This window comes from Sander vitreus, chromosome 4 (assembly GCF_031162955.1).
Source record: "Sander vitreus isolate 19-12246 chromosome 4, sanVit1, whole genome shotgun sequence".
Lineage (NCBI taxonomy): Eukaryota > Metazoa > Chordata > Actinopteri > Perciformes > Percidae > Sander > Sander vitreus.
Window position 1 is genome coordinate 10,067,921 of NC_135858.1, and position 25,462 is coordinate 10,093,382.

General features: G+C 40.6%; 3 protein-coding genes across 3 annotated transcripts in view; 2 read left to right on the forward strand and 1 right to left on the reverse strand.

The window, feature by feature from the left end:
* Window positions 1-2,364: 2,364 nt before the first annotated feature.
* On the forward strand, window positions 2,365-11,160 carry LOC144516198 (serine protease 1-like). The gene is made up of 5 exons (XM_078247403.1): window positions 2,365-2,425; window positions 2,605-2,755; window positions 3,372-3,513; window positions 8,412-8,669; window positions 9,519-11,160. The coding sequence occupies exons 1-5, from the start codon at window positions 2,365-2,367 to the stop codon at window positions 9,666-9,668; spliced, it is 762 nt and encodes a 253-aa protein (XP_078103529.1). The 3' UTR covers window positions 9,669-11,160.
* Window positions 11,161-11,424: 264 nt separating this feature from the next.
* cdab (cytidine deaminase b) lies at window positions 11,425-16,156 on the forward strand. The gene is made up of 4 exons (XM_078248137.1): window positions 11,425-11,701; window positions 14,091-14,202; window positions 15,611-15,668; window positions 15,849-16,156. The coding sequence occupies exons 1-4, from the start codon at window positions 11,515-11,517 to the stop codon at window positions 15,987-15,989; spliced, it is 498 nt and encodes a 165-aa protein (XP_078104263.1). The 5' UTR covers window positions 11,425-11,514; the 3' UTR covers window positions 15,990-16,156.
* Window positions 16,157-16,329: 173 nt separating this feature from the next.
* LOC144516656 (dnaJ homolog subfamily C member 16-like) overlaps window positions 16,330-25,462 on the reverse strand; it is a 15,148-nt gene continuing 6,015 nt past the window's right edge. Inside the window, exons 5-15 of the mRNA XM_078248132.1 lie at window positions 25,211-25,395; window positions 24,234-24,338; window positions 23,338-23,496; window positions 23,023-23,153; window positions 22,518-22,695; window positions 22,027-22,209; window positions 21,815-21,891; window positions 21,594-21,674; window positions 19,894-19,983; window positions 18,910-19,080; window positions 16,330-18,212 (exon numbers count right to left, since the gene is read on the reverse strand). Coding sequence (XP_078104258.1) covers window positions 17,723-18,212; window positions 18,910-19,080; window positions 19,894-19,983; window positions 21,594-21,674; window positions 21,815-21,891; window positions 22,027-22,209; window positions 22,518-22,695; window positions 23,023-23,153; window positions 23,338-23,496; window positions 24,234-24,338; window positions 25,211-25,395 — 1,850 coding nt within the window. The 3' untranslated portion in view covers window positions 16,330-17,722. The remainder of the gene's footprint in view (window positions 18,213-18,909; window positions 19,081-19,893; window positions 19,984-21,593; window positions 21,675-21,814; window positions 21,892-22,026; window positions 22,210-22,517; window positions 22,696-23,022; window positions 23,154-23,337; window positions 23,497-24,233; window positions 24,339-25,210; window positions 25,396-25,462) is intronic.

Genomic DNA, 25,462 nt, shown 5'->3' on the forward strand with positions numbered 1-25,462 from the left:
CCAGGCCAGTTTCTTCTTGCTTTATGTCTTTATGCTAAGCTATATTACACATTTCCTAAGCTAACCATTAGCTTCGACAGACCAATGCAAGAGTAGTAGCCTATAAATCTTCTCATCTAACTCTCGGCAAGATGAATGAATGACAAATGAATGAATTGTCGTACCATTTATACAGAGGCATCTGCAGTATATCTTTATTTATAGCATGTATTCATCCATTGTGGGAAATGTTATGAATCTAATATCCATTGCTTAACAATTTTTTTGTATTATATATATTATTATTATTATTATTATTATTATTATTATTAAAAGAAATGTCAGGTCAAGTGTCTCTTAACAGATTTACAGAAACTTACAGAAACGATATAAGGATAGAAAGTAAAATATTTCCCACCGCTATTTTGAGTACCCCAAATTATATTACATTCACTGTTTTGGAGTAGATGCAGAAATACAAGACTACAGCATGAGAAACTGTTTTCTTGCAATATGGGAAAACTAAGCCTTTAAATACACAGCATTTATATTTGGTAGAGCTCAAACTTTCACAATGTCAATGGCTGTTTTATAACCTTGCATCTGTAATTTAGTGTCTCAATGAAAACACAACATAATGTGAAAATAGAGATTAAATCAGCAGAGCAGTAGAAACATATTCAGTCTTTTTTATGTCAACACAAAAGTCTGGTTGTGGCAAACAAGTCTCTGTGAACTATTTCAGTGACACGTTCCTCTCCGACTCACCACTCATACATCAATACTGCACATGCAGCTCTGTGCAAGGCATCTCTCTCTCCCTCCGTCACACACACACACACACACACACACACACACAAAGACATCTCATTTGTCATCTCAGCTTTGCACCTGAGGGAGAGCGAGCACACTATCACCTTTCACTCTAACAGTTGGAATGACGCCTCTGGGAGTGTAAACTGTATAGAGGCTATGAGTTATATGAGTTACAGACCAAACGCCCCTATGTGTGGGAACTAAGAATGGCAAAAACAAACTGCTGCGAAGCTAAGTGAGGGTGACACCTGGAGAGATGGAAAAGGCTGAGAGAGGAGAAGAAGGACACTGCAGACATGAGTTACAAGACAATGTTTCCCTGCTGGATCAGACTTATCAGTGTAAATTTAAGCCAGGCTGTGGCACTAATTTGACACTATTTGCTTTGATTGTTAAGTTAACGTGAGGGGAAAACAGAAGTACAAAAGATATTCAGCCACTCTAACTCTCAGTCAAATGAAAGAGATTTCTGAGAAAAGATTTGTCCTTGTTACAATGTTACATGTTACATGTAATTTAGCTGACGCTTTTATCCAAAGCGACTTACAATTGCTATATACAGTGCATGTCAGAGGTTGCACGCCTCTGGAGCCTCTTGTTCAACAAGAATAAACGCTGTTATGTCCTGCTACGTCTCAGGTTGATAGTGCACTGCGGGCAAATATATCATACTTAGACATAATTTTTCCTGCCTGTCTGTCTCTGTAACATCATTGGATACACTAACAAAATGCCTAGCTAGTCTATTCTATCATTTATCTGGCTTGTTGGGTTTCATCTCAGTAAAGCTTCACTTTGTCTCCACTACTGGACAATAGGCTGAATCTATGAGAACATATGACTTGGGAAGAGAGCTGTAATGAAAGAGAAGACTGCTGTTTAAAAAAAATGATGTACTAGGTCACACTCTTGGCTTACTGTGTGTGAGAGACACTTAGATATATGGCGGACAATGGGAACAATGAGAGTGGCAGCTATGGTTACAGTATAAAAAAGGCCTGAGAGTTCTCAAGTTTTACTGTATTTCACAGTATGAGATGAGTGTGTGAGTGTGAGTGCCAGTGTGTGGATGCTTGGACTGTTCTCTCACTTGACTCTTGATAAGGTGAGAAATCTTCGTATCAAATTGATTTGACTTTGATTGTGTAATGTTGTGGATTAAGGAGTTTTATCAGTTCAACTGAATCAATTGAAACTTAAAACATAACTTATGCTTAAGCTTATTTCTGAGTGACTGTGAAGAAGCAATGCAATGAATAGGACGTCTCCCCCTGTTTATACTGCATTTCTGACTATGCGCTGTAATTATAAAATGTAAACCACTGAACAAAAATGATCTTAGTTGTAGTAGTTCAAAGGTTGTAAGTTCAAGAATAATTTCTGGACACATTTGGGTGTGCAGTAAGATGCACTGATTTGTCCTGCTGGGATCCCACAGAAGAAACCCCTCAAATGTGCAGGAGTGAACACATTTATGCTACCTGACCTTTTGGTTATTGTGGTTGATAATACTATCTTCAAAACAAAGCCAGTATATTGTTTGTTTGTTTATTTTTGGTAGCTGCTAAAATGAACCTGGCTCCATCCTGTCACCTCTCATTGCTCCTTCTGCTTGTTGCAAACCTATCAGGTGAGGCATCTGACAATACACTTACAGTACACTGTCTTCTTAACTTTTAAACCTTTAGTCACACAGGGCTGACTTCATGTAACTCTAGCTGAGTAAAAACTAAAAGCTATGAGCTTATCTTATGTTATAGAATATAACCTCTCTGTCTCTGTGTGTCTAATCCCCTCATCGGCTCTTAGTTGCGTACGAAGACAGAATCATTGGGGGTGTAGAGGTACCGCCCTACTCCATCAAGCACCAAGCCTCCCTCCAGTTCATGAACTACCACTTTTGTGGAGGCACCCTCATCCACCCGCAGTGGGTGGTGTCTGCTGCCCACTGTTGGAGACCGTAAGTTACTGCAGTTTTACACATGTGGCACTCGCAGGGCCATATTTCCTTAATGTCCATCAAAGAAATGGTTGGATTACCGAACGGGCGTACCGGGCCCAAGGGTTCAGATGGCCCCTAAGCCAGAGCCTCTGTGTGAAGTTGCTGTTATTGACTTAGCATTTATTGTCGCATAATCAAAGGGCTTTGACATACATGTCAATAACAGAGCCCCAAAAGTCCTGAAAACTGAAGAAATAGCCTAAACAATCGCTTTGAAGATGATATCATGATACATTTTAAGTGAGTGTTTATCCCCTCAGTTTATCTAAAGATCTAGAGTGCAACTGCATGGCCGTATAGCAGATTTTTTTGCAGGTCAGGCAGGAAAGTGCCTGTCTTTGGGGGAGTGGGGCGGCCTTATATGCCTCCGTGCCCAGGAGCCCGTCGTCTCATACTGTAATCCTCCTATGCATGGAAGCACACGCTGCACCTTGCATTTGAATCTCAAAGCTGTAGAAAACGAATATTAGAATGATCTGAAACAACTATGCAACTTTTAAAAAAAAGTGTTGGATTGTCTGATCTGTAGTTGATGTAAGAATATTCTCCTTTGCCTTCCACTGTGTTCTTTTAGGAGTCAGCTGATCCAAGTGGTTCTGGGTGAGCACAACATCGTCGAGGTCGAGGGCTTTGAACAGAGGTTCAATGTCTCTTTAGTCGTCAGGCACTACCAGTACCAATCCTGGATATTTGACAATGATATCATGCTGCTTAAGGTAAGGGATGATTATGACATAGGGTTGTGTTTTGATACAGGTATGGATTTGATATAGATCCTGTGATCCGGGGCTTGAGTTGAAATCAATTTCATACACTGATTAGGTTACTGATTGACATTGATGAGCAGGGGCGGTTTTTGGCACAGGCGACCCGGGCAGCCGCCCGGGGCGGCATTTTATCATGAGTCATGGGGGGGCGCCACGAGCACTTGAAAAAAAAAAAAAATCCTCTGCTCCGCGAAGCAGTTTTCTATACATGGATTTCTCGGCAACATCATCACTGCTTGCGCACGCAACCGGGGGGCAGAAAGAAGACGTGTTTCGTGTAGCTAGTAGTAGTAGCAGCATAGCATAAGTCAAAATGCCAAGGAGTTGTTGTGTGGTTAATTGTACAAACAGAGCAAGTGATGGGTGCCTGATGTTTAACATACCTAGGGGGAAGCATGCTTTTACCAAAAAACGGCGGAGGTTATAAGAAGGGCAGATTGGGGTCATATGCAAGAGTCAGGCTCCCATTGTCATCAGAAAGGTTGCAGCTTGTTCAGTTGCTCAACTAAGTGATATCTACCTGTGAGGGCTGTAGTACTCGGGTCTGGACCATAGACAGTTAAAGGTCCGGACTTGAGATAAGTTTAGACTGCTAGCTAAAGCTACGCCGATGTTTTGCTAACGTTGGCACAACAGCGTTAGCCTAGCCTGCTAGGTAAATATTACGACTGCCTTCGGAGTTTCTTATATCTGCATCCACGTTGTCAACATAAGACCTGTGGCGTTAGTGCTCCTTTTGTACCATAATTTTCGAAGGGGGTCTTGCCCTGGGTGTAATTCAATGTAGAACCGCCTCTGTTGATGAGTCAGTGGACTGCAGCACAATTCGGAGGCAAACTATACATAAACATGTCATGACGAATATGCAATAAACCATGCAAACTCTTTAATAGCCTAAATAGCTGAACATATATGTACATTTCTAAATAATGCATGGTCTGTTATAGGACCCTTCAGCTACGGTGGCCCTGAAGTGCAAAGCACAACAGCAAATAGAAAAACGCAACAGCAAATCATAAAACACAACGGCAAATAGAAAAACATTTCAACAAATCATAAAACACAACATAAAATAGGAAAACATTTCAACAAATCATAAAACACAACGGTAAATAGGAAAACAAAATGACAAATAGGAAAACATTTCGACAAATTATAAAACAAAACAGCATTAACTTCTACCGGAAAAGGTAGGGCCTATCTAGCAGAGGACGGACCCTCCTGATTGGACAGACGGACTGTCTGTCTTTTAACAGGAAGTAGAGGTGAAAAACACGGAAAAGCACCTACTTTTAACAGACAGACAGTCTGTCTGTCCAATCAGGAGGGTCCGTCCTCTGCTAGATAGGCCCTACCTTTTCCGGTAGAAGTTACAGTTTTTCTCAATTGCTAAAACACTAAAACCCATTGGCTGAACAAAGTTCTCAGTTGCCTGAACTCATTTAGCTAATTGTGCCATCTGTTGTCAATACCTTAAACCATTTCACACGGTAAAACACAATTTGCAGATCTCACTTAGACTTTTCAGCAAAACTCTAAACACATTCTCGTTCTCTCAAAAGACATTCTGCACTCTAATGCACATGTCATCCATACTGGTAAACACAATTGGCAACAATCAAATACAAATAGAGAACACATGTCATTGATTGAACACAACCACTCAAAATTGATTTCACTTGTTTCAAATGATGTGACACAACCAATATAAGCCAGTTCAGAGAGCAAACAGGTTGTTGAAGGTGGGAAGGAGAAAGTCTGAGAATGGATAGATGAAACAATGTGAGAGGACGAGAACGAGTGCGTATGCGAGGTGTCAGGGCTGGTTACGGCACACAAGAGGCTTCTTCCCCCGTTGCCTCAGGAGGGACAATATTGCTTGTGATGTCGACGAAGTGCTCTGGCCTGACCCAGCCCAAAGACAAGAAGAAGCACATTGATCACATGTTTACTCCTTTGATGTTTGTCCCTTTTAGTAGTGTATACTGTAGTACAGTGCATTGTAGGCTATATACTGTACAATTAACAAATTGTATGGCCCTGAACATTGTGCTTTCCATTTGTTACTGTAACAGTACTGACTGCTCATTAGATTTTGACTGGTTGCAGGTTTATATCAACAAAGAATTACAATAATTACAATATCACAGAGACAAAGGACAAGTTTGTGAGATGTAAGGTACAGTACTGTAAAAATAGGGGTACAAGGAGGAGGAAAAACAAAAAAAATTGCAAAGAGCAAAGCAGAGTAGTAATTTCTGATCAATTTTGAGCTACTATGATATTATGATTTGTTGAAGTGTTTTCCTATTTGCCATTGTGCTTTATGATTTGTTTGATACTTCACACAGATGTGTCATATTATGGTAAACACGTATGCAATTCATTACATTTGAAATGTTTATGAATTATATAAGCCGTATAGTGTCCTTGCTTCAGACGTGTAACTATCGGTAAGTAGGGTAAGCGGTGCTTACGAGCCCGGACCAATTAGGGGCCCGTGTGACTGGAAGATATTGATTGACAGCCGGGGCCCCCTATCGTATTTGGCCACTGACCAAGCGAGAGTGAGAACGGGTCAAATTAATTTCCTTGTTTCAGAGACCGTTCTCTTCACGGGTGTGACTCGAACATCTCACATTTACCAACAAAACATCCTGCCAACCTGTAAACATTTTAACATCAATGTACGCGGTAACGTTTTTTCACTCTAAAGTCACTGAAAGCTGCTGCTGTTTACATCCTGTCCCAATCTCTGCAGCGGGCGGGGCTGCTGAGTTCCCCCCGCGACTGACGACAATTGCGTTATTCCAAGCTGTATGAATTCACGTAATAAATGTAGAGAGACAAGAGTTAAAAGAGAGGGAAACAACACTAAGAACTGGAGTTAATCTGTAACACACACACACACACACACACACACAAAATCACACACGCTGGATGCAGGAAAAACCGGAGATAAGACGTACAGGATGACCTAAATTGAGGACAGCTACACTCGTTTTTTTTTTTTATTTGATTCATTCAATAAATTATTACTTTTTGTCTTAAATCCACCAGCCATTTTCATATTATACCAACATTTGCAGCATCCTGAGCCTTTTTGGTAAAGTTCCTAGGAAATCTCAGCCCAGAGTAATTAGTTAATAGTAATAATTATTATTCTCCCCAAAACAAGTTTCCTTTTTTTTTTTTAAAGAACTATACAAAAAACTTTTTTTGCAACTTTCACTGTCTTCTGCAACTTCATTGCAACTAACATACAAAAGACATCGCAACTTTTATTGCAAAATCAGGCATTTTGGGCCGCAACAATCTAAAAAAAAGGCCACGAAATCCTGGAGGGACTGCCCTTGTGTGTTTTTTCATGTGTTATGGTGCACATTCACCAGTGTTTTTTTGTTGTTGTTGTTGTGGTGCGCGTGGGCTACTCCTGATTTTGTCAGTCATCTCATCTCTTATATGCTGTGTCTCTATGATCCTATCCTGTCCTATTGATGGTAGCGTACTCGTGGACATTGCGCCGTCATCACGTGCTGTAGTAGGGGGGCCCGCCTTGATAATCCTGCTTAGGGGCCCGGTGTTGGCTCGTTGAGCCACTGCCTTGCTTACTAATTGGCATAACTAAATTCAACTTAAAGGGCTACACAAGCCATTTAGTATTGCATTTTCATAAAGTCGGGGGAAAGAGTTTAAAAAGAATGGTCCAGTAGTGGTCGACATATTCTGACCTTTGGTCTCTATATAGGTCAAATTTCAAAAAAGCTGAATCCTGCATTTTCCATAATGCAATTCAATAGTGTCTTTTAATTGGACCTTCCCTGCCCAGGTAATGCCCATGTACTTCAAACTCCACACAGCCAGATTGAAATGCAGGTTGTCTGTTATAAATGTGTAGTCTCTGACAGCCAGTTGGTGGTTTCAGGGTTTGGTAAAGGCTCCTTTAGAAGTCAAGTGACTTCACTTCCAGTCAGTGAACCAGTCAGTGAACACTGACTCATTAATTTAATTGCACATATTGGGGATTTTCATTTCAAATGAATTTCCAGTGCACTGTAACAATTGCCATTGCAACACACTACAAGTGATCCTTACTACCTGTTGAACTAGTGACCTGATTGAGATAGAGTTACATTCAACCCCTTTATTAAATAATCTGATTCCCATTAATGTACTTATCATTTTCTGCCTCTGTCTGATCATGCTTTATTCATTGTATTCTGTTTTATACAGTGACACATTTCTATGAGTCATCACTCAATAGCACAGACAGCAGAGTAGGTCATGCAAATAGAAAATGTTAAATGCTACCTTCAGCATTTGCTTTTTGTGATGACTGACTGCAATGGTGGAATGTAACTACTGTAAGTACTGTACTTAAATACAAATCTGAGGTACTTGCACTTTACTTGAGTCTTTTCTTTTTGTGCTACTTTCTACTCCACTACATTTGAAAGGGAAATATAGTTTTTTACTCCACTACATTAATCTGACAGCTTTAGTTACTAGGTTACGTAGTTTATAAAATATGTTTATTGTAAATTATAGACCTACAAGTACAGCTGAAATGATTAGCCGATTAAACACTTAGTTGATTGACAGAACTGTTTTGATCGTTTCCAGTTTCTAAACGGTGAGATTTTCTGCATTGAGTACCTTTTACTTTTAATACTTTAAGTACATTTTCCTGATGATACTTTAACTTTAACTTTAACATAAGTAACATTTTCAATGCAGGACTTTTACTTGTAACAGAGTATTTTTACAGTGTGGTATTAGTACTTTTAAAGTATCTGAATACTTCTTCCACCACTGACTGACTAAAGGATATGTTCTCTGTGGGTCAGTTGGACCGTCCAGCTATCATCAATGCCATGGTCGAGCCAGCCTCTTTGCCAGACCCAGACTCACCACCCTTGGCCAACCTTGCCCGGTGCACAGTCAGTGGCTGGGGTGTAACCTGGCTCAACAGCTACATATTGTCACCTGTACTGAGGTCTGTGGATGTGGATATCTTCACCAACTGCTGGTACTACTACTACTTCAGGATCACAGAGAACATGGTCTGTGCTGGCTCTCTCTATGGTGGGAAAGACTCCTGTCAGGTGAGGCATCCAAAGTTAAGTGTTTGTTTGAGAGATTTCTTTTGACTCTCATAGGAACTGATAATCAAATACCTCCAGGTAATGTAACAGTTGTCAAAATGAAATACAAATATGGCAGTAAACATGTGATGGCTGATTATGTAATATGTAATACTGAAAAATACTTAGGAGTCTAATGTAACATGATTAGGCAATATTTAAGGTTTAAATGAAAAGCCATGTTGACTGTTATGATGAGATGTCACATTAGGGTGGAGGTTGCTACAATATTATTCACTACAATATTTCATAGGAGTCCCACCAGCTCCACCACCGAAATTCAAAACACAGGACTGAAACTTGTCTTACTCTCAAATTGAGTGACAGCAAAGAACAATTCATCTGAGTTATTTTTTTCTGGTGCTGTTAAAAGCTGCATTAATATATTTCTTTGTCCACTGGGGAAAGTGGAACAAATTTAAGACCAATCTTCATTCTCCTTGTAGCTCTGTGTTCGTCTTCACCAACTTACCAACTGAGAAAAAGAATCAGGTTTTTTGTCTGTGTGTTGTTAAGTGGTGGGCACATAGTGTATGGATTTTTAGATATTTTTTGCTGAAAACAATGGTTTATAAGAGCTGTTTATAAGATTTTTTTAAAGAAATGCTCCATGTAGCTGCGGTAACTGCAGTGTTATATATATATATATATATATATATATATTAGTGCAGCTTTAAAAGCTTTTTACACTAACCATTTAGCAAGACACACATTTTCAGCTATGATCAGTTAGGAAACATTTTTGGGGAGTATTTTGCCTTAATAGCTGTCACATAACCTGAACAAAAATGTGTATCTGTTTCCATCCAGGGTGACTCAGGGGGACCTCTTGTTTGTAACGGTAAATATGAGGGTATTGTATCTTGGGGCATCGGCTGTGCCTATGCTTACTACCCTGGCGTCTACACCAAGGTCAGAAACTACCTCGGATGGATCAACTGGATCACACAGAACAACTAATCAGACTCTTAATAACTTGCTCACCCAATACTCTACTGGGATGAAGATTTGAATGGATCCTAATGGACCCTGAGGCCTTAATGAATATTATTGTTGTCTTTTATATAGTACTTTAATATAAACAAGAATACATTGGTTAAAAAGATAGTATCTGTATCATACACCCCATGACACACACAGGTAAAATTACAAAAATACACAGTGTAGTTACTTATTTTGGTGAATATCACTTGAGCAAGAAAACTCAGTTTATTATGAAAAAAAGTCTGACACGTGCCCGGATTATCCATAAAGGCACTTGGGCCAGTGCCCAGGGGCACCAACCATTCGCAACCAGTGGGGGGGCCACATGACACAAGTTTTAACAATATTTTCCGTAAATTGTTATATTATTCACTTGAAATTGTTGAAAGACCATACATTACTTGTTTATGAACACTAATTTCACAACAGCAATAATAATATTAACAATAATAATAATAATAATACATTATAAATAAATCAATATTACATGACTATCACTCCCCTCCCCAATCTGTCAGAGTTGAGTTGGTCCACAAATTCGCGCAAATGTATCATTTGGGGGGGGGGGGGTTAACAATTATCAAAAGTTTAACCCCCCGAAAATTTTTATCATAATGATGAATGTAAAATATTAACTGTTATAAAAATGATAAGTGGTTGGCTTTCTTGATTCATTGTAATTGGCAACCAAATAAAAACATTTTTCACACAAACCCCCCCTACCTCTGGGTGAGACTTGGTTGCGCCCAACCCTTCTCCGTGTTTTTCAAGCACACAGCACAATGGTGCGCTTCGTGAGTTTATTCAGTACGCAGAGAAGTTAGACCGGTCCACAGTCTGCGCTTCTTTTCCTAGAACTCGTATTTCTTTCAGAGGACTTTGTGCAATAAATCCATATTCTTAGATCTAATATTGATAGTCTTTTGTCCATATCTTATTCATTTTCGGTCCTTTTATTGTCATTATAGCTGTGATGCTAAAGCAGTTTTAGCTTTCCCATGATGCTTTTGAAAGTTTTTGACCAATCAGAGAATTGCTTTCAGGGCCCATGAAATAAAGTCGGAAACATACAGATTCAACCGACCCACAATGCTGCAATATATAGTATTGATTTTGGCTTTTTGAATTGAGAGACATTTTGAATTGAGACATTTGAATAAAGTGCTCACTGCTCATATGCCTACATGTATGTAGTTGTACAAGTTAGTAAATTACATTTGAGAAACCCCTTGATTATGTCTGACATTTTTGCCAGGAGGACAGCATGGGTAATGTGGGGGGGGCTTAGAGGTATAGTGCCCAGGGGCACCACATTATCTTAATACGGGCCTGTTCTGACATATACTATTACAACTAAATGCAGTTTGTATTTTATAGGTATACTGTGTTTATAATGTTTTCCAGAAGTGATGTAAAACCACAGATTTCGGGGGTCATTTCAGGGATAATTTTGGTCTTTGAAGCCTCCATTTCTCTACTGACTCAGAGCTCAAATAGAAGTTGGACTTAACAATAAACATACATATTTTCTCAAACTGTCTCCACTGTTATTGATCATCTATCACAGCTTAATACACAATAGATAAGGAAAGTAATTAGAAAAGTCAGTAGGAAAATTGTATCACACAACATTAGTCATGAAGGTGAGTCACAGCATCCTGTCTGACAAAACGGCCTCCCATTGCCTCATGACAGCATGCTGGAATCCTAGCCAGTGATTGGCCGTGACTGCTCACTCTCCCCCTTCCCTTTGACCTATTCCCATTCAAAGCGGAGCTCATACACTGTATCAAAAACAACCTTACAAACCCCAAGAGCAATCATGGACCAAGCCAAGTTCAGTGAGGGTGTGATGCATATTAAGGACCATGGCTCCACACACTTGTCCCAGGAAACAGTCAAAAAGCTGATCTACCAGTCTCAGGAGGCAAAGCAGCAAGCCTACTGCCCTTACAGCAAATTCAGAGTGGGAGCTGCTCTCCTGACTCCAGACAACTGTGTGTTTACAGGTAAGAACTTTTTTTTAGAGTACATATTTGGCATGAAGAAAGCTAGTTTAGTACACTACTATTACATATTAATATTACATTCTGCATTCTTATTGTTTCCTAAAACTAATCTATCAAATTATTTGCCATTATCAGCAAGTAGACTTTAAAATAATGATATGCCGTACTTCTATAAGAAAGAGCCACAGCTCTGTGTAACTTGTTTTTGACTCTGAGTCTTTTCTTGCTGCCTTGTTGCTGTTTGAGATCATTTGACATATGGGGGAGAAGAAACAGAATTTCATTAAAAGTACAAAGAAATAGATCATTTGTCAGACCAGTTTAATTTTAATGCACTATGTTAATGATTACCTGACAAAAGACAGCTGAAATGACTAGACTCAGTGAGGAAGGGCTTCATTTTAACATGTCTCCCTACAGCCGCTCATTGTTAAATCTTCTCCAGGATGAGTCTTTATCATTCCAATATTCCCTTATCACAGCAGCCATTTTGACATGCCATTGCATGGCAAAGAAGGGTGTAATTAATAACCTGAATTATGTCCTTGTTCCATTTAGGTGGGCCAGGCCCCCGGTATGAGCTAGCATGCAGGTCGTGCTCACTGGAATGGCTGTGACATACTAAATAGAATGGGACCATAATTCATTTGATCAATTTCACCTGTGTTTGCACTGCTTTGGCATGTCAAATTGGCCACTGTGAAAAGGGTTACGGTGGCCGACAGGGGAAACGCCCTGCAACTTAAGAAAACACACACAAATAGACAAAACACAAGCAAATTAAGAAAACAACTTCATTAATTTGATAACACATGCGCAGCATTCAGCAAACACGCTGCAAATGCACACAACACAACCAAATACATAAACACGCTGCAAATATGAAACGATGCAAAAAGAAAAGCACACAAACCCCAAAAACAAATGCAACAAAAAAACGCAGCATCCAGATTACACAATGGAAGTTCTCCAGACCTCTAGAGGGAGCAGCTAGTGGAACAGCTGGATTTTCGACCCCACGGGGGAGAGAGCGCTCTACCTTTTTATTAGAGTCGGGTATGGCTGCAGCCTGGAGAACTCCATAGACTGTATATTAAATTCATATTATTATTATTTTTAATAACATAATATATTAGTAATATACAGTCTATGCTCCCGTCTCATGCCCTCCCGGCTGGTGCCGGATTTTCAAAATAAAAGCTTGCGTCTGGTCCCTATGTCTTTGTACATTGGTGTGTTGGATATTTTTTAACTAAACAGTACGGCAATCATGCTAATGAATACAATAACTGTTTCAGCAGATGTCTTACTTACAACACGATGGAGTTAGCAAAGCAGTTTTGTGTTTATATGTGCGAGTGGGATTTATTCAGTTTGATAAATCCCACGGTAAATTGGCTGGTTTACTAAACAGGGAGGGACTATAAATCCTGTCTGTTTTTTGTATTTCAAGAGCGAATTACTCCACAATATGAATACAGATTGATCACTTATTTTGTTGGTAACCGTTGTATAATCACAATATTACACTTGAGGAGGCCTATACTTCAGTAATGCGCCTTTCGGACCTCGAAATGAAACCCTCTGCTGATTGAGTATCACCTGTAACCTGAGCCGAGACACACCCACCAAATGAGAGAAAACATATCTCAAACATAGACTTAATATTTACAGTCTATGCAGTTGCTCTCTCTCTCTCTCTCTCTCTCTCTCTCTCTCTCTCTCCCCCCATTTGTTTTCGGGGTTTGCGTGCTTTTCTTTTTGCATCGTTTTTTATTTGCAGTGCGTTTATGTATTTGGTTGTGTTGTGTGCATTTGCAGCGCGTTTGCTGAATGCTGCACATGTGTTGTCAAATTAATGAAGTTGTTTTCTTAATTTGCTTGTGTTTTGTCTATTTGTGTGTGTTTTCTTAAGTTGCGGGGCGTTTTCCCCTGTCGGCCACCGTAGCCTGTTGGTTGAATAAAATCACATTTGCCGGATCGACAAATCTTAACTTTCCCATGTGCTGAGCTTACCTTTTGTCATTGTGTCACTTGAGTCAACAGCACTGTATACACATTGACAAGGACGTTAAATAATTGTCAACAATAAGGCAAAGCCACAACTCTCCTGTTTATGTTGCTGGGCAATCCAACGCTTAGCGAGTCACGTGTACCTCATCAGCAATGTCTGGGGGGCCCATAGCTGGCAAACAAACTGGCTGTGAGTGCAAAGACCTGTTGAGTTACTTTTTTACAGGAGATATTAAGTAAATAGACAGCCCCCTATGATGTCGGGAAAGACCTCTTCCTGCAACTCCAGCTCCCCCCCCCCCCATAATTTGTCAGTTTCATTTCAATAAAGCAAATGCACTAAATTTACTGATGACTATATCTGTGTCCCCGGCAGGTTGCAATGTGGAGAATGCATGTTACAACCTGGGTGTGTGTGCTGAAAGGAATGCTATCTCAAAGGCAGTGTCTGAAGGCTACAGAAGCTTCAAGGCAATTGCAATTGCCAGGTAATTTCTTCTTTGATAACTTGAGACGAATTTCCTATGAGAGGAAAGCATCCGCCTTGTTAGTCATCATTCCTATGTTACCAAACCATGACTCATTTAACTTGTGTTCACATGTTGCACATCACAAAACCGTATCAAACTTCCCCCATTACTTCACACAACACGTCTGTCTTAAGTATAACTTCCACAGTTTAACACGCGAGTAGTGTCTCTGTGTCAGTAACACATTTCAAGAGATCAAATCAAGAGACATTTCAGTCCTTTTGTCGAGGAAAACTCAGGAGCAGCTGACTACATGAAGAAAGTTCGGGAGACTTTGATGACTTACACAGAAGCATTTGATAAAGAGATTTAGGATTAAACAGTACAGTTTAACCACAATGTAGTGCCATCCCAACTCTAAGGATATGTGTATTTCCATGAGGCATTTATCTCCTGCTGAAGCTGTTAAGTTTGGGTTGTACACAGATATTAATCCCGACTAACACAAGCAATGCAAACATAGGTGCTCAACTAAATGTTGTTGTTGCTCAAATATCTAAAGTTCAGTCTATCTCGGAACAGCCTCGGTTTCGGTGACCTGTCCCCGGCTGGAGCTGTCCCAGGAAATGTCTCCGGTTTTCACTGTGACTGACAGACCTGAAATTGGAATGAAAAAAAGAAAACATTGACCAAACATATAGTCGCGCACCCTAAAGCTGCTCAGAGCTAAGGCGTGGATACCCGCCCGAGCCTGACGTTAGCCGACGGGCCGGGCCGGGTTCGGGCAGATATTTAGAAATTATGGTCGGGTTCGGGTCAGGCTCGGTCTCGGTCGGAATATTTATTTGCCAAAAACATTTAATATTTTAATAATTAAATAGAGTTGCGTCTCTAAACTTACCTCACATATAATTAGGCATATGTCTAATTTCAGGGAATATTTTTTGCCTATAAAAAAATGTAATATATGTCATAATGCAGCTGCTTCGACTCCCTAAACTTATAGAGACAGACAAAAATTCATACTTGAACACAGGACAGATTTAGTAATGAAGTATGGCCGAATAGATCTTCTTGGTCCCTGACCTGTGACATGTCACCTAAGTTTTCCACCAACAACATGAATCATGTGGCCGTGCCGACCGTGTTGTTGTCATTACTTAGAATTCCTTATAGGGGAGACAGAAACTACGCAGAAAACTGTATTGAACAGAGCAGAGAACCAGAAGAAATAAGAAGACTTATAGTAAATAATCATTAGGAGACAGTGGGAAATGTTTGAAAGAACTGGGGAAGCTACAGTATGATTAATTATTAATGCAACACTGATACACTGGCATCAGTCCAAAACATCAATCAGAGGCCACAAGGTCTTTGTGTTCAACATTAATACAGTTCTACCTTTGTCCTCGTATGTTTCTTGCAGTGACATAAATGACCAGTTCATCCCCCCGTGTGGTGGCTGCAGGCAGTTCATGAGAGAGGTATAATTTCTGCTGCTCTACTGGTTTGGTGAAGTTTTTCAAGGAGCTTTTAGTTTTCAGTCTGTCTGCAATGATATAATTATTAACTTTTCGTTGTACCACACACACACAAATCATTAAAAAGGTTTGCTTTGCAAGAGGATTTGACAAAATTTTCTGTTCATGTAATTTCCTTCACAGTTTGGATCAAACTGGGATGTGTACCTGTCTAAGCCTGACGGCTCATACCTGAAGATGACCGTGGACGAGCTGCTGCCCGTCTCTTTTGGCCCTGAAGAACTGTCCATGAAGAAAGTGTTTGACATTCCTCATGAGTACTGAGCCTGTATTGTAGTACACACGTGTTGCTTATTTGAACCGCCATGACGTGTACCGTGTATAACATAATGCTGAAAACTTATTCATGTTTAGCAGCAGTTTACCTCTATTTATGGTAAATATTTCTTCTTGTGTTATCTGATTTCAATAAATGTATTGTGTTATTAATATACTCTTTAAGTTAATTGCCAGACTATTAGCTGGAAAACTCATTGTGCCTTAGTTAGCGATTGATTTACCTACACGAACATATTTAATGCTGGGTTGTTGTAGATCAAATTATTTCTTAGTTTGAAGAAGCATGACGGAAAATGACGTCTCATATCAACATTATTTTAAGAAATGTTTTTCACAGAGTTTCTTTTATTAATTTACACTTCATTTCTGAGATATAGACACAAATGAAGTTAAAAGGACATACAAGAACAATGATTACAAGTTACAGTGTACCGCATACAGCATTTGTTGAGCAAATTATTCAATTACAGAGTAAAAGGAAGAGAGAGACGGGGTGAAGCATTTAAGTTGCCAGTGCAAATTCACTAAAACATTTATTAGTGATTTTAGGTCTAAGTATCCCATGCATTGATATTTACAATGGTTTATGGCAAAGGCTTAAAAAGGGCAAGTATATTATGGAAGGATTTATCTTTTTACCGTGATTCAGACAATTGAAAAAAAAAAAAAAGTGAAACCAGCACCAAACAAAACAAGTGTAAAGACAAAAAAGGCATATTTCAACATTTTGGGTACTACTTATTCAAAATAATATTTTAGTTAATCAGAATTTAAACTTACCCGGTAGCATATTTAACGTTAAATCCCTTAACAAATTTGCTTACAATGCTGTGAAATACTCTATATCTTAATGCCTGGAATTAAAAAGGTGGTGTCGGATCTATAACCGCAAACAACTTTTAAAAGTAAAAAAAGAAACAAAAATGTATCTATAAACTCAGTGCAATCAGGCTTAGTTTCCAAACCTTTATACATATTAACCTGTTTCCACATACTGACGTAAAAGTAAAAACTCATAAAAGAGGTTGTCAATTGTAAAGATGTGTTCAGGCTCAAAGCTAATGTTAGAGGCTATTGGGGGCTCAAAGGACTCAAGTAGAGCAAAACAATTGCGTTATTCCGAGCTGTATGAATTCACGTAATAAATGTAGAGAGACAAGAGTTAAAAGAGAGGGAAACAACACTAAGAACTGGAGTTAATCTGTAACACACACACACACACACACACACACACACACACACCTAACTACAGCAGACGTCTGTACCATGATGCTTATTGGCCTATAAACAGGGACAGTACACCGCCTTCAACACCACCTGTGTGTGTGAAGATAGACTGTTAATGTTTATACTACAGCTTTGGTTGTTTTCCTATAGTCTCTCCTTTTGCCCCCTTCTGTCTCTGTACAGAAGACATGAAGCGGCATCATGCAGCGTGGCCTTTACCTTCGCCTCAATAAGCTCATTTTAAAAGGTTTGTGGTAGCACTCTACTCTATGCCATCATTTCCCATCTGCTTCACAGATCTGACAGATAAAATAAGACATTCTGTAAACAGGTCACAACAGTTTAGTGCGGCAACCTCCCTCTGCGACAGAGAACTTAAATAATTATTTGAAAATGGCAGCATCGTTTTGCAGTTTTCTTGCTAATGAACATAACCTTTAGGCAAGCCCACAACGTGTATCCACTACCGTTCCACCTTTCTTACTTTGAGCTCAGGTCTCTGTGGAGGAGTTAGTGGTTTCACCCAGAGAGGGCCATGCAGGCACCTGTAATCTGGGTAGGGTGCCCTCCATTAGCCTCTCCATCCACAGTCCCAGCCTGTCAAGCTTGTGGTGGACTTCTATGCTTGTGGCCCTACTGGAGCCCCTCTTAGGTCCAACCCCATCCTCCCTGGAATGGGACCTGGATCGAGAGTGGGAGCTGGATCTGGACCTGGAGCGGGACTTTCTCCTGCCGTCAGAGGAGAATGAGGTCTCAGACGAGGAGTCGTTGGGATCGTCCCCTGTGAAGACGGGTCTAAAGAGGCAAAAGTATTTCTTGTGGCCGTTGAGGGCCAGGACGTGGCCAGTGTAGTCCGGTGACTCCTCATCCATGTCCGAATGGCCTTCGCTCTGCATAGAGTCAGACGTTGAGCGAAGGAGTGATGGCATCCAGTGGCGGTGCTTGTCAGCGTTGAGGAAAGAGAAGTGGAGGGTCTGAGTCCTGTAGTGGCAAAGAGGTTCATAATTATTAAGTGGACCAAGAATTGGTCAAAGAAGAAAAATATGCAATCAGGGCATCTTATAAAGCATTCCAGTTGTACACGGAAGTCGGATTTTCCGAGGTCAAAGTTGGAAACACGCCCCATGATCCGAGCGTAGAACTCGGACCACCTCGCAGTACCCAGAGTTCAAAATCCAACATGGCTGCCCCGTGCGTCAACAGTTGTGAAAGCGGTGGTAACATACAGTTATTAGCACTTCTGTCTTATTTGTGTCTCACTTAATCAATCATACACACAGTCCTGTCCAACATCTATCTGTGGACATGTGGCTACGCTGTTTCTATGCACAAAAACGGCGTAATGTGTTGTTAACTACTGGTATCGCTAACAATGGCTAACCTGGCTAGAGCTATCCCCACAATGAAAAGTCTGACTTGTAAATGGATCGATTCAACTCGCGTGTGATGTCATTCCCAGCTCCGGCTTCAGAGTTCTGAGGTAAATGGAACGCACCATTAGTGGCAAGATAGATACTGAAGTACATTATGTTAATAATAATATAATTCCATGATCTACCCTTAGTTCCATCTTTTAAAAGCAAGTCACAAGGCAAATGTAGGCTCTTTGTTTATATGAATAAACTAATAGAAACAAATAATAGAAACTTAAAAACTGTCCTGTAGTGCTGAGACTTACCCGGAGAAAGAAAATACCTCCTTGGCAAATTTCCTGAGCAGGGCATTCTTGGAGGTGTTGGTGAGCACCAGCACCACGTTGATGTGGCCAGGCCTCAGCTTGACCAGGTTGCTGATGTACGTGATGTCTGTCAGCTCCGTCACTTCCACAAAGTCCTTCTTAGGAGGACGGCTGCATGGACCAATGAGAAAGAAAACGGAAAACGAAAGTTACAGGGAGGGAAAACAAAAGAGGGAATTACTTTCAAATGGATAAATGGATTTTGTCCCTTATTTTGTTTCAGTGTAATTGTGTTAGGAGGGGATCGCTTCGCAGCCAGTATGGAGGGGAGAAATGATTACAGCTAGAAATAACTCTCTCAATGTACATGTGAGTCTTGTGCTTATAAACAGGTCCATGTGAGGTGCACAAAGCTGCCACTTTTTCTCAAATGCAAACCAGCTCAACAACATAAATGAATTATGCCACAGATACATACTGTGACTATCAAAGCAATATGATTTTTTTTTTTAGCAGATAAAGTATAATCACTCACTGAGATTTCATGAGTTTAAAATATTGCATAGTGGATAGAGCACAAGTAAAACAAAGATGGGGTGTAAAACTCTAAACCTGATCATCACAATGAATTGCTATGCATCAGCCCGTTGGCTACATGACAGAAAATACAAATGTATTAACACTATACTGATGGGTCATGTTTAACTATTAATGAGAAGATTTCTTATGGGGCTTAGACAACTCAAGGACATGCTTAAGTTACCCTCCATGGTCCTGCCAGTTTGATAAACAGCCATCAACTGCAAAATAGGTTTTAAAAATCAGGCAGTCTGTGTGGGAATTAAACTGTTCTTTGGTACCCTTATTTTCCAGTTTTCTGCTAGTGTGTCTCATATTGTGAGTAAAGTAGGTTGCCGACGCTGTGGATGTTCTATCTGCTGTATTCTATGTCCATCTTGTGTTCATTACATTTCACTGCATTACCTTGAAGTACTGGCTCTACTTGACGCGTCTTCCTCAGTTTGCTGTTGCTCCTTTGGCTTTGGTTTCCGGGGTTTGCTCTCACCTGGCTCACTAAAAAAGGCACCACAAAAAGGAAATCATCAGTGTGGACACCAGTAACTCTGACTCCTTTGGGGCAATGCTATCTAGCCAGTATTTGACTTGATTCTCGGTTCAAAAAACGATTCAAAGTAACTACATTTACATGCAGTTACTTTTCCCATGTGATTGCAGTAGACATACAATTTAAAAGAAAAGAAACAACAAATTAAATGTAGTTTGATATTACTTTCAAAGTCTTCATACAAAAATAAATACTTTTGCAACTAACAAATGCAAAGTGCCAAGCTTTGGCCACCTTTCAAATACATTTAATTCAAGTATAAAGTAGTACTTTAGGTTGTTGTTCGTCCACGTCTTTAATGTTAATCTCCGGGTGATGCCGTACCATGTGACTTCTCAAGTTTGTGGCGTTTCCAAAATACTTAACTTTGGCTTTGCAAAGCCTCAAGGTTATAAAAGCTGAAATGTGCCCAAACTCTCGCCTTCAATGAGGATTGAGCAGGTCGAATAATTCTGTGAGGTTTGCCATTGTTTGCGCCGACTAAACTACTTCTGCTGCACTTCTTCTTCTTCTTCTTCTTCTTCTTCAGGCGTCAGTGTGAATTCGACGCAGTGCTATCTATGGGAATGGTGAGCTAAACTCATTTCAGGACAATAGTATACACGCCATTACAAAACAAACCAAAAAAATAATAATCATTTAAAAAGAAATTAAAAAAGGAATCTATTTTGAATCGGTAGAGCTTGAATCGCGATACGAATGTGAATCGATTTTTTTGCACACCCCGAGTAAATAACACATTTAGGGCCCTATCTTGCACCCAACGCAATTGATTTTGTACACCGACGCATGTATCATTCCTATTTTACACCCGACGCACAGCGTTCTTTTCCCTCCACAGACTCACGTTGGTAAATTAGGGAATGAACTTGCGCTCCCGGGTGCGGTTCAGCCAAAAGAGGGAGCGTGTTCTGGTGCAAATGTTTCCTAGTGCTATTTTGCAGTTTAGAAAACAATTCCGCCACAGACCAGGAAAAACCTAGTCTAAAGTCAGTGGCGCGTTATTCAGATGCTATTTTAAGGGCGCATGCTTGGCCGTAATGTAGTGTGCGCATACACTTTGCTTCTCTCATCTCACAGACCCAGCAGTTCCCATTTTTGCAAACCATACATAAATACAAGAAAAAAATATGACCTTGTTTTACACAACATTTCCATGACTCATGGATGTGTTGATGACATAAATGAGGAAATATTAGAGGACTTAAGGAGATGTGATGTTGAACTGCATGTGCCGGTGCCACTTAACCAAAATGCCCCAGCAGCAGCACGGGAGAGGAGAGACAGAAGAGCTGCATCGTCTATAGTGAGGTCATCTCGGTCAATGTTAGACTACATTGCAAAAATATCACCATGCATTCATAACCTCGTGATTCAGTGAGAGTGAGCCCAAAACATCGGAAAGTAGGTTTTTGTGACATTTCTTTATTTACATTTTGTCAAAAAGAAAAATCAATAGCAAACGTCGGTCTTTTCTAGTGCTAAAGTAATTTCAAGTCAAAAGTTCGGGCATATGACTCAAATGTTGCAGAATGAAAAAGGGTCATGCCGCTCTCACCTGAAGGCCTGAATGATGACGGTGCCAAAAAGAATGAAGAGAGCTGAGAAGATCAACGACAGGATGGGCATCATCTCTCGCCTTGAGGACAGAAAATTTTTATTTTTGAAACATGCAGGAGAAAACACGCAGCATCCCATATCAACCAATAACACCACCGTGTCTGTCTCTCTCTTGTTTGCACTAAAGGCTGCAGACTCTCGCAGTGAGTGTTGTCTTACCAGTTTGAGTAGAGAAGGTCATCATATATTTGAAGGATGTAGTCATAGGCAGCATTCATCCACTGGATAATGAAAATCTGGGGAGGTTGAAAATGAAACGGAAAACAATGACATTAATCCAAAAATACCTCCGGCTTAAATTTTTTTCAGCCTCAGCAGCCCCAGCCCACTGCCCTCAAAACTAAGGTGAGTGTGTGTCTGCAGTGTCTTACGGGGGCCATCTCGTTGTTGAGTTCTGGCAGGGTGGCGTCTGAGCTCAGATAGGTGGGGTCTTTCTGAAGGAGCTCCAGCTGTTCGTGGAGGCGGTACTTATCTTCTTCACTGCCGTTCCAGCCACCACTCACAGAGCGGTACATGACCTTACCGCCGTGGCTCCGCCTCTCAAGAATCACCACCTGTCAGTGGTGTTCAAACGCACTTTTATTGACTGTACACTGAGGCTATGCAGAGTCTCGGGATGCACATATCGGTAATCTGACACATATCAAATTCTGGATGTTCAGGATATAAAAGGTTTTCCAGCAAGTGCACGTTGTCCCTCGATGTTAGTTTGTACTGGATGACAGAAAATTATTATTTTTCTTCAGATGGGTTCATTTGTGGCATACATTTGATTTTAGGTACGTGTTAAGTGAGTTTGTGTACAAGACGAGCATACTATTGATGCATGTGTGTACACTGTGTATGTGTTTCTGCCACTGACCTGAGGGGAGAGTGTAGCCTGGTTATGGAGCAGTGCCTGACATAGAGGCTGCTGCTGGCGCTGGTAGACGTACGCAAACCGCAGAACGTCTTTTCTGTTAACTGATGCGAAGTCCAGGAAGGCCTTACTGCCTGGAAGAAAGGCTTGGTCCTCCCCTGTGATCAGCAGCACACAGTACCTGCAAACCATTCACACAGTCAATCCACCGGCTGCAGCAGCCTAACTAGACAACAACATTTAAGTTCACAGTAACAACCACTGTAATGCCTGTCCCAACTGTTCTATTTGGATTTCAGCTTCTCACGTTAGTTGTCATACGATGTTAAAAGACAAATTCAGGCTTAGCTTTTTTTTCCCCCTTTCCTTTCTACAACAACTCAGCAAGAGTAGACAAGCAGTAGAGAGACGCCTCCTTCGTTCTAGTCTTCTTACACATGAGATTAATTTAAGAGAGATATTAAGTATAGGCTCAGAGGCTAAGGACTGCGCTCATAAAATGTCTTACTTCCTCCGTCGGTGGAACTGCTTGACAGGACACAGCTCATCAAAAAGCTGCTGGTTGACCAGCCGTGGCACCTGCAGGAACTTGTTGTTGGAGACAAACTCATCCATTATCTGTCGCTTCATCCCTCTGGCCTGAAAGAGAGAAAGCGCAGGGGGTGTGAACGGCGTAAAGCAAGAAACGTTTCGAGTAGAGTAGGTGTGACATTTAGCAAAATTACCAAATTGAGCTGTTTCCGTAATTTAACAATTTATTATTACAAAACATTTAGACTCCCGTTTCAAAATGGTTAGAGGGATCACTTGTTTATTTTTGTACCTGGATGATGTCAACGGGCTTTTCCGTATCCTCCTTAAACAGCAGCATGGTGGGGGCGTATGTGTTTATGTTGAACTGCCGCAGTAGCCGAGTGTTGTGTGCGTCACCCTGGTCCACGTAGCCGAAACGCACATAGTCTTTGAAGGCAAAAGCTGTTAACTGGAGAGTGGAGTGGGAAGACAAGAGCGTAAAAAATAAATACATTAAAATAAATAGGAGAGGAAGATTTAAAATGGGACAGTTGGGCAGACCGATATGAGTTTATAAAAAAGCAGCTAACTGTATACAGTACATTAAATAGTTCTAACTAGGATCTTTTTTGTCCCACAAGGTGGGGAATTTGTCTTGGGCACTTAACCCATGCTGCAGCCATAAAAAACAAAAAACACAAACATGATTCAAATACAATATAACAAACCATACTGTGACCCTACTGGTGTGTAAACCACAACATGGTGTCATGCAGTGCATATAGTTAAACATTACTTAAAAAATAAATAATAAAAACAAAGAAATATCAGTGCAAAAGCGCAAATCCCCACAGAAAATCTGACTGGTTGAAACTGTGTTCCCATAATTGGCCCTAAATGATTCTCTCTTTCTCTATCAAACACATTTATTGATATGAAGTTGTTAAAACAATACTGCCAGGGCATTTGACTGTGATAGGTTAAAAAAAAAAAAAGGTACACTTCCATGTAACAAAGGAGGAAAGATTGCTTGGTAATCTTTCTGCTCTCTTGTGTATTGGTGGAAACTGCACCGGATCTCAGAACATTAACAAGCTTAAAGAGCCAAACTGAACATCTTTTTGTGTTTGTGTTTGTGTGTGTGTGTGTGTGTGTGTGTGTGTGTGTGTGTGTGTGTGTGTGTGTGTGTGTAAATCCATTGCTTACTTTAAAGAGTAGGGGAACAATCGGGACTTGGTCAAACAAGAGAACGCTGGGCTTATTTTCCACATGCCAGCTATCCAGAAAAGCCAGGTAGTTGTTATCTGTGATCTGATCAAACAATAGCAATTAGTTCAAAAAGGTATTCTTGCTAAATTAAATAACACAGTGCAACACTAACAAACTACACTTGATGAGTAATACTTGTAAATATATGTTAACATACATCAAGCCTATGGGCCCTATCTGGCACCCTGCGCAGCGCAAAGCCCGACGCAAGTGTCTTTGCTAGTTTGCGGTTGTCAATTTCCCGTACAGTGCCCACGTCGTTTAAATAGCAAATGAACCTGCGCCCATGGGCGTCCTGGTCTTACAGGGAGGTGTATTCAGGGGAATTCTTGGCGTATTGCTATCTTGAGGCAGTGGGAAGTGATCGCGCCATTGACCAACAAAAACTGGGTCTAAAGTCAATAGCGCAGCATTTCATTATTTTAACAGCGAATTAGTAAAATGTGCCTAGGCTCGTGCACAGTGCGCACACACTATGCTTGTTACACACACACACGATTACAAAAAAAATGTTACGGTGCAAATCCGCCATCATAATAGCAATGTGCCAAGGTACAAACACACCTGGCTTTTAAAAGGGAATGGGAGATGACCCTCCGATTGGTTTAGTGCATGTTACGCCCAAAACACGCCTATGAATTAATGAAGACACCAATTACAACCCTTTTGAACCATGCGCCCGGCGCACGGACACTTTTTTCCACCGTCAAACTAGCAAAAGTGGATCTGGACACGTCCTAAACACACCTGCGCCATGCGCTTCACGCCGTGCGCTTAGATCGTTAAAATAGGGCCCTATATCTTCAATTATAAATGAAAAATATATTATAATGAGCTGAGAAATAAAATTCCTCTTATCTGAGCTTTGAAGATACACACATATGTAGTAGTATATTTACGTCAGTTGCGTTTACCTTTTCCACCAGTTTCTGGGGCAGCAGGTCTTCAATAAACTGTCGCAGGTGCTCCCGTACCACAGCCTGATGGAAGAAGGTCACCCTGCCATTCACCAGCCCGATGATGGAGGGAGCGCGGTGAACTCCCAGCTGGTTGGCCAGGCGACGCTCATAACCCAGGTCCACAATGCCAATGCCAACACCTGATGTATTAGTAAAAATAGACTGTTGTATTGTACTGGATACAGTAGCGCAAAACACAATGAAGGC